Source organism: Sinocyclocheilus grahami, unplaced genomic scaffold (genome assembly GCF_001515645.1).
Source record: "Sinocyclocheilus grahami isolate Dianchi unplaced genomic scaffold, SAMN03320097.WGS_v1.1 scaffold1216.1, whole genome shotgun sequence".
Taxonomy (NCBI): Eukaryota; Metazoa; Chordata; class Actinopteri; order Cypriniformes; family Cyprinidae; genus Sinocyclocheilus; species Sinocyclocheilus grahami.
In genome coordinates, this window is record NW_015506395.1 from 102,253 (window position 1) to 116,219 (window position 13,967).

Sequence of the window (13,967 nt, forward strand, 5' to 3'; positions counted from 1 at the left end):
GCACAGGTTTCTCCCCCTGACGCCATTACTGCTGCTTCGACACTCTCACACACTCATTCCCACTAAAATGATGGGGAGAAAAAAAAATTTTTTACATGACCACTTAGACTCATCAAATGAAGTCCAGTTTTTTTTTCTTTTTTTCAGACTGCAAATCTAAAAAAACACTGGTTAAAGAAACCAATTTAAAAGAAGAAAGCAGCGGCAATCAGTCAAAAAGCTTATAAGAGTGAAGACTGACCTTGTAGGAGTAGGTGTACATCACCAATGTCCAGTGGGACGCCCCCCTCGTCCTCCACAGCAGCACAGGTTTCTCTCCCTGACGCCATTACTGCTGCTTCGACACTCTCACACACTCATTCCCACTAAAATGATGGGGAGAAAAAAAATACAATAACTGTAGCAGTGCTATTGTTATCATAAACACAGCACACGTGTAAACATTTCATTAGATCTCATTCTTTCTAAATCAGTAAGCACAACATTTTACATTTTCACCTCCTGTGCTCTTGGAGACACTGGTAAAGTAAAAAAAAATGATAAAGTGTTGCCTGTTTTGATATTGATCAGGAGACTGTGCAATGAAAACAACTTCACATGACTGATTCAGCAAGCATCAGTTAGCAAATATGAGAACATGACAAAGACAAAAATACAGTTTCATATGGCACAGAGGTTGACCCTTTCTTTAATAACGTACAGATTACATTCCAAAACCAAACATCTGAGGCGAGGTCTCCTGATAAAGTGTTGCCTGTTTTGATATTGATCAGGAGACTGTGCAATGAATACAACTTCACATGACTGATTCAGCAAGCATCAGTTAGCAAATATGAGAACATGACAAAGACAAAAATACAGTTTTATATGGCACAGAGGTTGACCCTCTCTTTAAAAACGTACAGATTACATTCCAAAACCAAACATCTGAGGCGAGGTCTCAAATACTACATTGCTGTGATACAACATAAAGAGCTCTGTCGACTCTTAATTACACAAATAATTCTGATGGTACTGTGAATTAGGTTGGGAGAGAAAGGGCTCGTGAACAGATAAACAACATCAGCATAAAGTACCAAATGTGAAGAAGGAAAGCAAAGAAGGAAGTGTCCTCGGGAGATTAAGCTAATCATATTCCAAACCCACACACAATGCCAATAAAGTCTAATAAATGAATACAGAACAGTAAGTTACTAAGTGAATCAAGACGGAAGTACGATTCAAGGGAAGTAGATAATAAATGCACATATGAACAGACACACAGGCAGCCTGAGGGCTTATGACTTGATCTAATCATGGTCATTACTGAAATGATACACTGACTAATGTATATTCAGGAGGGGTTATAAGCTTAATACACTCTGCACAATTTTGGTATTTTACTTGTGATTAGATTAATTATTATTTTAATTATGACCTTTACATACTGTTTTACTCATAATAATAATTATTATTATTGTTGTTAATATTATAACATTTTATTTAGAATTTTTGTTGTTCACAATAATAATAATAATTTTAAAAGTAAATATAATAATTAATAACATTGTTGTTGTTATTGATCATTTTTATTATTATATACTATGAACATGACATTAAATGTATTATATATATATTACATTTATATTTACAATTTATTGTTGTTCACAACAATAAAATGAAAAAGTTAATATAATAATAACTTATTATATAATTAAAATAATTAACGTATTATTATTATTGACCATAATAAAAATGATCATAGACTTATATATACATATATATTACATTTATATTTATCATCAATTATTATGTTGTTGTTCTCAAAAACAACAACAATAAAATGTTAAAAAAAATGTTATGTCAGGTATTTCTAACACATTCTGAGTTGTCAAGTTAAAAAAAAAAAAGTATGCAAACACCATATTAAAAAAAGTAAGCTGCCTAACCTGTATTTTTTCCCTGTTAAACGCAGAGTAGCGCTATTTGTTGTTTTTAGAGAGGCCCAACATTTAAAATAAAATTACAGATTAAGTAGAAAAGAGTGAAAATCTCTTTTTAAAAAAAAGGAAGAGAAATAACTTCTAAAAAAAAAAAAATCTTAATAGGTCTCAAAAAAGCTGTTCTTGCACATGCTGACATCAACACAAATGCAAGCTCATATGCACTTTAAATGGGTTACCTGAAAGCATAACAGGTAGTGGCACTATCAAGGACTCTCCTGAACACTCATGACCTTGTTATTAAATGTGAAAATTACTAAATGGTCATTAGAGGGCACTGCTTGAATCAATCCTGATTCTTCCTGAATACAGTCACTCATTCAGCACATGTGCGCGCACACACACACACCTGTTGTTTCTGGGTGAGATTCAGACTCACTATTTAAAACAGCCAAAGAGATATGGAAACAACAGTCTCACTTGCTCCAAATACTGGCATCAAAAGGGCAAATACAGCACTAGGAATATGCAGACATTATAACCGGCAATCCATGTACGTTTTTCCACATGCATGCACAGATTGACTGGCAGAGGAGTAAGAGAAAGGGCAAGATAGCTGGAGAGAACTGCGTGGAATCTGATGCTATTAATAGGATAGATTGATGGCATGCAAAAAGCATTCCGTGTCAGCTAATACTTGGATCACCATTTATCTTAATTCCCTTAAACAACCATTTGACACGAAGACTACACTTGTATTGTTTCTGTAATCCAAACCGCATACCTGGTAGCTGACACTAAGATTAAACAAAGCAGAAGTGAATCTGTGGTGCTGCATTTAAAGAAATTAAAGTTTACTTCATCCCCAAAATCTAAAGAAAAAATAAAGAAATGACACACACACACACACGTATGTATATATATATATATATATGTGTGTGTGTGTACATATATTACTGTACTGTATTTATAAACATACAAAAATAAATGACATACATAAACCTACATATTATGTATTACATATTTAGATTTAGTATTTGCAGGATTGCCTTTAGTCTGGTTTTAATATAATTTTTAATTTAAATTAAATTAAAATAAACAACAAAATAAAATAAAGTAAGAAATCTAAGAAAACAGCCTTCATTCTTCCTGGAAAATATAATTTCTTGTTTTTGTTAATTCAACAAATGAGCTCTACATGAGTGACATTACAGCACAGCTGTATTGGGGTCTCATAAATGCAACTCATAATGCACAGAGTCACGAGGTGACATAAACGTTCTCATTCTCACTGTTCCAATTCAAGTGAAACCGTATCAGATGACACTGCCTGTGGTGTTATTATTATTGCAAGGACACGGTTACCAATGTGACACTCATTCAAAGGTGGCTTCAGTTTCACACAACTAAAGACACATTTCTGGGTCATCATGTAAAAACAGAAATCCATATTTCAATTCAAACTTAGTGTATCCTTTATTTCAGCCTGTCTTTTGCACCCTCCAAACACAGATCTATTACATAAGAATGACAGCGCCCCAAAACATCTAACTAATTAGTGGAACAGCAAGACCAGACAAAGCCTCACACTGAAAAGACGCGGTGTGATACAGGCATGGGTGGGGATGCCATTGATAATCATTTAGAAAGAATCATATTACTTAAACACAAGGACAGTGCTGTTTAACCCATGCCCTAGCAAAAAAATAATAAGACATATAGGACATGAGGTGGGTGACCAAACCTGGTGTGTTTGGTACAATCTGTTCATCTTTGAACAGTGACACCATTATGTGTCACTTTTCTTGTATAAATTAACAAGCATTCAAATACTGTAATGTCAGAACTAAAATGCGTTACAAATTACTGCATAAATTCAGTGTGAAATAAATGAACATGAGCACACAGGCACATAAAAGTTAAAAGCTGGACAGCACCATTAGTCCAGTATGTGAAACTCATGATAACCTGTATGCTCTAATAAGGTTATACAGTTTAATTACATTCAATTAACCTCATACGGATTAATTACCTTTCAATGTCAAGCAAAATACAAGTCAGCTCCCATACTACACTTACATAGCCTATTGTCTACATAGTCGAAACTAGTTTTCATACAATAAAATAACTCTTCTTTAAAAGAACTATGTGAAAAGTTAATGGTCTGATGCTGTGGTTAATTTGAATGTCATGCGACGTGCTTGGCAGAAGGATGTTGTCTGGTACAACTCATGGCTTGCAGTTTCATTAAACACAGAAAGTTTTACAAACTCACAATGAATGAACGCGGTTTGCTGTCTCAGGTTGCTGACAATTCTTCTCAATTATTTCCCAAACTGCACCTCTGGAAGCAATGGAAGAGAAAACGAGCACTGCACGCTGCGTCGCGGCAATGATTAGTTTGAAGTGTTTGCTCCGCCTTTGATCCGCTGGAATTTGAAGTAGAACCAGCACACCTTTCTGAGCTCCAGGGCGTTCGAGTTGTTTCAAAGAATCGGCTCGCTCGAACAGTTCGTTTCAATGAACTGGTTCAAAAAGATGAATCGTTTGAATCATCACTAGAGTGTGTGTGACATTTTGTGTGTTCAGTTGTGTTCTTTAAATGTTTGCTAAATGCTGCTGCTTAGTACTGCATTTTTGTTTGTGTGTTGTTGTTGTTGTTGTTTGTTCATCATTTCATGTCACAATTTAAGTGCGAAATGGTTATAATGAATAATTGATAAGGAACCGGTTCAAAAGAGCCATTCATTCGCGACATTGAAGAATGTAATCTATTTTTTTTAAATATTCCTAAGAGAGTGTTTTATTATTTGTGCATCTGAGAATTGACAAAGGCGGTATTCTTTATGAAACACTGATTAAATGCAGTATTGCGTGTTATTAAACCACTATGTGTGCCTCCGCTGTCAAACTCTTTATAGGTTTCAAAAAGCTGTTGACTGTTCAGTTAAATGTTCAATTTATGAAGTTGGTATGTACCATATGCTTTCCTAATCTCGCTACGCATGCATTACACGCGCGCGTGTGTGGAGGCACTGCCACCTGTTGCCCGTAGGGATACAAAACTATGGAGATAGAATTGTTGCTTAATTCCAAATAAATAGATTATGATCCACAAATAAATGTAAAGAGATTAACAAAAATGAAACATATTGACAAATAAATAGAATGAGATCCACAAATAAGTTTCACAAACTTGAATTAAATTCACAAATAAATAAAATGAGATTTGCCAATAAAAAACATATTCACAAATATATATTTATGTCACAACCACAACTTTGCCTGGCATTTATTTGTGAATCGCGTCCTGTGCATTTGCGAATTGTGAAACATTTCTTCCGTCAAGACGTGCTGCCATGTTATTCAATATGGGGAAAAAATCGTCAATAAGTAACTGACTAATAAATAACTGAACTCAACCTCATAATAAACATTTGTTTGTGTAATAGGTTAAATTGTAACGATTAACTACTCTAACAGCGTTCATTTCAATCCGACATTTAAATTAAAATATTGAATAATATTCATAACAGAAGCGGTGTTTCCCACAGACTTGTCTCGCACTCTACTTGTGGCGGCATATATATGCAAATTCATTCTCTGCCAGCAAGAGGCGCTTGTAGAGCAGGAGAAATAGAGGTACCAGTAACAGCTGTAATCAAATAAGCGCTGCGCTCACAAAGGCTGCTCAGGCATTACAGCCAAGATGAAATGAAAATGCATTTTATTTATTTGTGAATTTAATTCTTGTTTGTGAAACTTTAAGATTTATTTGTGGATCTCATTCTATTTATTTGTCAATATGTTTAATTTTTGTTAATCTCTTTACATTTATTTGTGGATCATAATCTATTTATTTGGAATTAAGCAACAATTCTATCTCCATACAAAACAGTCAGTCACCTGATGCATGCGCTTATGACCAGCAATGTGTTTTGACTGTTCAATTGACCCAGAAATGGTAGTCTTATGCAGAGGCGGACAAAGTACTCAACTCCATTACTTGCGTGAAAGTACAGATACTGCTGGCCAAATATTACTCCATTACAAGTAAAAGTTGTAGAGACAGATTTTTACTCAAGTAAAAGTACAGAAGTACTTGCTTTTAGCAGTATTTAAGTACCCAAATTAAATTTAAATTTCCTTTTTTATGTCAATGCACTGTTTTATTGTTGTACGTAGTACTTGCAATACTTCTGAAGCAACTTAGAATACATTACACCTGCTGAATACAGTACAGTGAAATCCTGTAAATACAGACTGATAAGGAAGATTAAAAAAAATCTAACCTGCTATAAAACCCAGCAACACAACTGTAGCTGTATAACTTTACAACAGCAACGCTGCTTTAACAAAAAAGCAAAACAGCAAGACTTATTGACATCAAAACAAACATTTAAAAAATGCTGTCTAGTCGCTCTCGCTGTACTTTGATATCATACACAGAACAGTCTGTGCAGTGCTGCTTCAACTCCAACACCTTTTGTGTTTTATTAGGAGAGGCACAACAGTTCTTCTGTGGCTTTATAGGTAATATTTTCACCTACACAATTTAGCAAAATCAGACAATATTGTGTAATGTATACCACAATATTAACTTCTTATTATTGAACTGTTTGCAACTGGTCAGTGTTTAAAAAATTACTGATAAACTGTCTGAAAAAAAAGAAAGTCACGTTTTAGAGAAAAAAAAAAAATCACCCACTGACTTTCAAAGCTGCTACATAGTAACGACTTTCTACTTCAAGGACCTTGATAGAAATGTAGTGGAGTTGTTACGGGGCTGACGAGACGTGAGACTTGCGGATCCATACGCAGAGCTTTATTAGAAACAGACAGAGACGTGGTCATACAGCAGGCATGGGTCCTGAATGGGTTGAGGCTGGGATTTAGCACATTTGAAGTGAAAGTACTTGATGAGCATATGCTGTGTGTGGAGAGCATTCACTCGGTATCATTATCTCATTTTTGACCAAGATGGCTTTTAGAGGCTTTTGCATCTGAACTCTTCATATATATTTTATAATTCCAATCTTGCTCGAGAACTCCGGTCTTTTGTTGTGGAACATAGTTTGCGGACCAGACAGAGTTGTCGGCGATTCTTCCTATTGTGAAGTCATGCAGTGTGTAACCTCCTGTCGCCGATCCATCGTGCAATGTGAACACAGCAGCGACTGACTGCTACCTCAGATAGTCGTGCAGTGTCGTGCAGTGACCCGACCACTTTGAAAATCGTGCAGTGTGCAGTGTGAACTCGGCATTACCGTGACTACTGATATCAGAAACATCTTATTGGGCATCTCAACCAGCAACCAACTGCACCAGCTGTGCGAAACTGTGTTAAAAATTGTGGGCCACTCCTCTTGACTTCTGGTGCTGTCTCTGTTTATCTGACATATGTGACCCTGGAGCACAAAACCAGTCTTAAAGGGGTCATATGATGCGATTACAATTTTTCCTTTCTCTTTGGGGTGTTACAAGCTCTTGGTGCATAAAGAAGATCTGCAAAGTTGCAAAGACTAAAGTCTCAAATCCAAAGAGATATTCTTTATAAAAGTTAAGAGTCAGCCAAGCCTACCTAAAATGGCTCATTCTAACACGCCCCCACATATCTACGTCACTATTTGGGCGGCGTTATGCAGCTCTTCCCCCATCTTCACACAAAGAAAGAAGGCGTAACTTTTATTCTCGCTGTAGAATTGTCACCGCCGCCGCCATGTCGTGAAGGCGCTGTGTGCTTTGTTGTGAAAACGAAACTACTTTGTTTGGTCTTCCAAAAGAGGACTATATCGCTTCGTCATGCCTAGAGCTGATCCGTGCTGGTCGCTGAGGAAATACTTCAACTTCGCGCTGTCAATCGCCGGATCGGCTTTCACCGTGGACACAGTGGAGTCCAGCCCGGGGTAGTCACATGTGTTTGCCGTAAGCCCGCCGGACGCTCCTTCGTTGAATCTGCCCTTGTGTACTTCACGACATGGCGGCGGCAGCAACAATACTACAGTGAGAATAAAAGTTACGCCTTCTTTCTTTGCGTGAAGATGGAGAAGGGTATAACTGCAGCCTGGAGATCACTGTGGGCGAAGCGGAGTCCAGCCCACCCTGGGCTGTCCAGCCCACCCCGCCACATGTGGTTGCCACAAGCCCGCCGCCTCCGCCCACTCAAGGCCGCAGTGTGTGACCTTCCAAAAGAGGACACGACTAGAAATCAGTGGTTAAGTTGTATTTACAACACTGTTCCAGAACAGTTCAAACCAAATATTCAGATGTGTCCAGCGCATTTTATGGAGGACTGTTTCCTGATCCTGGTAGAGTAGACTACAGATTATTGTAATTATTGTAATGACCCTATGTAAAGCTGTACCACCCTGTCAGTGAGGATCTGGCCTCTATGGCACAGTCCTTACTCACGGCAAAGATACTTTTTCTGAAGAGCCCACGGCCAATGTGTGTGTGTTTGCTGATGCACAGGTAAAACCAGTTGTTTATACGAATCCATACACAGGGGAGTTCTGGACTTCAGGACTGTTCTTCCTAATGTGAAATCAGTTGGTTAATGAGGACTGGTCTTTTGCGCCTCAGTCTATGTAACAGAGGTTTGTTATATGGGCTGTCAGGTGGACAGAAGCCCTGCAGGGTCAGGCGTCACTGCTCGTATAGCTCTTCAGTACCATAAGGGCCTGATCGGACTGAACCAGACCAGAAGCTTCAAGAGTGGAGCTACAGGATCAGTGTTTACAGGAAAAGCAATCGAGGTACCTGTAGAAAATATAAACAGATTTTCATATCAATTTAACTTTGAATTGCTTTAAATAAGTGATGTACAAATCATTATATAATACAACTCAGTCATTTTACAGCCTAGTCCTGGAAATGTAGTATTCTTTAACAAAACCAGTAATTGCAGCTGGTCTGTTGTTGAAGGAGACCACATGTGGTGACTTCAGGGCTGTGATGGTGGAGGTCACAGGTCATGCTCACTACAGCGGTGTGGTCAGCTTCATCCAAGAGAGTGATGACCCTCAGAGTGGAGGCTTCCTTCTGCACTGACTCCGTGAACTTCAGGTTACAACTGAAATTTCTGCTTCTGATCGCAGGTACAGTGTAAGACAGGGTTTCTGAGCTTGAGAGCATGTGAATCTTCAGATGTAGGGTTCTTTGTAAAAGAAATCATATTTAGACATTGAATAAACGTTGTACTGTGACAATTACTTGTCGCAAATCTAGTCTTGTAAACATTAAAATAAGATTTAGGATTTAAATAAAAAAATTCAAATGAATGAATTTGGTATTAATGTAATTTGATACAATCTTGATATCAATATAATTGTAAAATGTATTGAATATATTGAACTAAATAATATAAAAATGAAAACTAATTATATGTGAATAGTAAATGACATCGACTGTATGTGTGCCACTGTAGTTGTTAATAATAATTTCCTGAAATGTTTGAAACATTTAATAATAATAGAAGGGTAACAATTTTCAAAAGGCACTAATCTATCATCTGTCCTGATAGAATAAGAATTAAAATGAAATTAAATACTAAATATTTAAGTTTGATTTGTAATTGTTAATATTGCCCACCAGAGGGCACCATCTGACTATATTTGCCCAAGCAAAAACTGTAGGAATAGTGCAGTGACACCGTTATTAATAAAATAAAAATAGTGTTGTTTCAATTTATGATCAACATACCCCAGCATTTTTCTTAACTGGTTATTCTTTTTACCATTCACTAACAATCAGAGGAGACTTAAATTGACAGCATAACAGCAAATACTACTCAGATTCTTCCATTTATTCTCTTGTGATTCATCTTACAATGGAAGGTTGGGTTTTCCTTAAATTATAAAAGTCCAATGGAGGTATCTTACACTGAAAAAGGAAACTTTGTTACACCATACGACTAGGCTGCTGATTAAGAAAAAAAACAGGAGAGATTCCAGACAGGAAGGAAGAACATAAGGGAAGAAGAGTATTGCCTTGATCCAGTTACTTACAGATCATCTTAAATATGACTGCATTTCACATGAAAAGTCCTCAAACAGAGAGTCCAACACTTGACATCAGAAACTGCATAGTGTCTGTACAATGACCGTCCACAGTTTTAAGACAACATGGGCACCAGTGGCCCCTAAAAACACACCTTTAAAAATAATCATTCCCAGTCATCTTGTACCGGATATCACAATACAGTCTTCTTTCTGAATAAGCAACCCACAGCCCTGGTTATTGATGTAAGTAATATTCCTTAAAAACACTCTATGTGTATTATTAAAAAAAAAAACACTTTTAGTCAAAAGGGCAAATCACTTTCTAAAAGGTGTACAGTCAACTTTACAGCTTTTCAGTGACCTATGTACAAACACTTGTCATTACACCTTTAAATAACATCCTTTCCCACCTTGAATCAGTCAGAAGAGCCAGAATCTGGGTAGTTCAGACGAGTGAGGCTTTAGCATGCCAAGACTCAGTGTCACTTTTGGCGATTTGTTTGTTTGGTTACAGTAAGAAAAATCGGTGTTGACAAGATTTGCAGTTTCTATGGTCAAATGAGTGTGAGTTCCCGACTCATATTCAATCAGTAAACTCACAGTTACCTCAAACTCTGATAATATCCCGGTGCTTCAGCACTCTTGATGAAATAAATCATTAAATTAGGTTCATTTGGCAGCCATATTCTTAATTTCTTGGAGTCTTTTCTCTGCATTCAGACAGGTTCCCCATTACAGTCTCATGACACATGATAAACTGACCGTCTTTGGGTAAACATGCTTTCCTCCACTACCCAGGAACACTAATGAGTGTCCTCCAGACATTCACCACCACAGGGAGGTTGTTTGGTTGTAATGAAATTCGTCTGAGTGGGTTGGTCAGCTTGACCGCCGTTCAGAAGTTAAGCTTGGTAATTGGACGCTCCCTGCTGCTGTCTGACGTCTGGCTGTTGATGCGTTTGCGATTGCGCTTCATCTTCGACAGATCTTTATCGAAAACCTCTCCAGAACGCAAAGCGGACACCAGGTCGTCAAACTCGCCCCCGTCGTCCTCTCCGTTCTCTTTGGCTTTTCGAGCCTTCCTCTCTTTCTCCCTCTGCTCCTTGAGCTGAAAGATATCAAAAAGATGATGTCAGATTTGGCAGTGAAGATTGAAGAGATGAGTTATGGACCTCTTAAGCTATTCTCTTATGCTCACCAAGGCTGCCTTTATAAAACTTTATGATGCCTTTAAAATAAAGCTGAATTTTCATCAGCCATTACTCTAGTCATCAGTATCACATGATACTTCAGAAATCTTTCTGATGTCTTGGTGAGCATAAGAGACTTCTTTCAAAAACATTAAAAAATTCATAATAATTAAGTTATGGGTATTGATAAATAAGTAATAATTGCCAAACTTTGTGTAAAAAGTTCACAGACCTGAGCCTCCATTCGTGCCCTGCGCTCCTCCTCCTCTTTGCGTCGGCGCATGTTCTCGTTCTCTTGACGGGCCTCTGCAAAAGACTGCAAGAACTGGTCGAATATCCCAAAGAACTCATCAGGCTGCATCTTATCAGCATCTTCGCCGAAGTTCTTGACCGCCTTTAAGAACTGAAGAACACAAGCACTGGTCATATAAAAGACATTTCCTGCTCTTTTTTGCTTTTCAGAGTAATGACGTGAACAAGAATACCTCCAGAAAATCCTGACAAAACACTTAAACACTCAATACTCTTAAAATATTTTGAAGACACAAACATGGGCTCAAAATTTTTTTTTTCTTCTTTTTTGCAACATTCTGTGTACTACTTTTTTTTTTTTAATAATAGCTATAAATTACTGGTCTGTTGTTGCTACATTAGTTATTTCTGAAATTGTGGTTGTTTTTCGCCATAATGCAGCTGAGGCGATTTTCCATTTTAAAAAAGTATTAATAGTACCAACAAATTTGTAAGATAAGTAATATGATAAATAAAATGGTTTATTAATTTACTTGTCACTGAACAACGTTGCTAAGTAATGTTACTGTTTCACTGTTATATTTACAGCACAATTTATTACAACAATATTCAATTTATCACAGAGAACCATATTTTTACTTTCGTATGACAAAAAAACATGTAGAATGAATGCGAGATGAAGCGACAATGAGATAAATAATGTTCATAATATAAAAAAATATTTGAAAAGTTTTACAGTGCAAAGAAAGTGCAAACTGAGAGGAAAAATAAATTGCAGTGAAACTGCCAGACAGTAGCATAACAAACTCTGGGTGTCTAATGAACTTCTGGTAAATGAAGTGTGTGACGCACTGCTAGTTATCCGGTCACCGGTAGCCAAACATAAAGTGGTCTTGTTAACCCAGATTTCTCCAGTGACTGATTACAGCTTAAACACAGGGGACTGGAGTCTTGCCATGACACTGCTGCTGCCTCGTGCCGTCTCACCACAGGGGAGGAGGCCTAGTCTTCCCACAATGCTTTGATCTGCCTTTATCACTGCCATATGGAACAGCTCCTCCGTGGGCCTGTATGTGCATGAGCCAAGGGGCATATTTTGCCCTGCATTTATATCTCTTCTTATCTGTCTCAGACTTCAGACAGGAGGCCTAGGTTAGGTTGGAGATGCATCTTTTCTGCTATAGAATGCATGTGGCATGTTATTGTGCATTTACGTGTAGGCCCTCTCAGTTAAATCGTTCAAATATGCATTTAAATACAATTTATACATAGGGGCATAAAATCAAAAAATTCATCTGTCATGATAGCATAAGACAAAAAGGCTCATTAAAAATTAAATTCAGTAGTATGACAATCTATTATAATTATTTATTAGAAAAAAATATTTTAAAGTGGTAATCGGATGCCCATTTTCCACAAGTTGATATGATTCTTTAGGGTCTTAATGAAAAGTCTGTAACATAGTTTGGTTAAAATTTCTCAATGGTAGTGTAAAAAACCTTTTTTACCCTGTCAAAAACAGCTCTTTTCAGAGCAAACCATTTTGTAGCATTTTCCTTTAAATGTTAATGAGTTCTGCTGACCCCGCCCCTCTCTTCTGAGCCGCTCTCTGAGGGACTGTTTACTTTAGCCAAAGTCTCTTTCAGACAAGTCATGTCACTCGGCGGCTATCTTTGAAACGCCTCTCGGGCATGCAAGTGCAACTCCTATCTCTTTGAATGGGGAAACATCAAGTTCTCCAAAACTGTTCACTAAGCTTACGATTAAATTTCATATTTGAAATCACCAATGAAATCTGACAACTGTGTCATAAATGTTGTTTCTTTTGCTCAAATAGCGTTATAAAAAGCTTATTTTTCAGGCTAGATCAGCCAGTGCGTATGCGCAGTCCTAAGCGCACGTCTCAGAATGCTGACTGTTTCTATATCATCCGGGACTTCTAACGGCAGCTGCAGTGACGCGCTGACTTTACCGATTAGAGATTGGCTCTTTCATTCAGAAGGCGGGGCTTCCTGCGATTGAGCGACCATATTGAGCATTGCATTCTTCCCCATTCAAAACTATACGAGTGACATGTCTTGGGTATTCAACAGTCTTTGCTTTAGCTGCATTCATCGTGGAACTTGCTAATTAGCACATTATTAGGAAAGGTCGATTTGCAAAGATTCATTTAAAAACCTTATACTCACTTCTTCTGTAGGTGAAGCTGGATCACGAATGATTCGCGCGAACATAGACGCATTTAGGTAGATCGGGGGTGCATTCCCTTCAAAAACAAACGTAATCCACTGCGTCTTCAGTGGCTCAGATGTCGGGAGTAAATGACGACTGCTATGTTCATTATTACATCCAACCACAGAACACCTCAATCGCTTAGGAGTCATTCTTGTCTACTCTGCTCCGGCGGTGAAACAATGGCGGACTGATGACAGTCACTCAGGGCGGGTCCGAGGTAAGACACCAGTCCAGTCTGTGCTGAAACGCTACTGTCAATCAAACTATCGTGGGAGGGGCCTGTTTTTGTGACGTCACACAGACAGGCATCTGAGATCGGCTCGATTTGAGAAAGGGGTAAAGATTTTTAGTAGATTAAAAAAAAAAAA

At 37.6% G+C, this 13,967-nt stretch overlaps 1 protein-coding gene across 1 annotated transcript in view; it reads right to left on the bottom strand.

Annotated features, from left to right (window-relative positions):
• Positions 1–9,705: 9,705 nt before the first annotated feature.
• LOC107568119 (disheveled-associated activator of morphogenesis 1-like) overlaps positions 9,706–13,967 on the bottom strand; it is a 76,772-nt gene continuing 72,510 nt past the window's right edge. Inside the window, exons 24-25 of the mRNA XM_016253971.1 lie at positions 11,345–11,515; positions 9,706–11,030 (exon numbers count right to left, since the gene is read on the bottom strand). Of these exons, the coding sequence (XP_016109457.1) occupies positions 10,818–11,030; positions 11,345–11,515 (384 nt within the window). The 3' untranslated portion in view covers positions 9,706–10,817. The remainder of the gene's footprint in view (positions 11,031–11,344; positions 11,516–13,967) is intronic.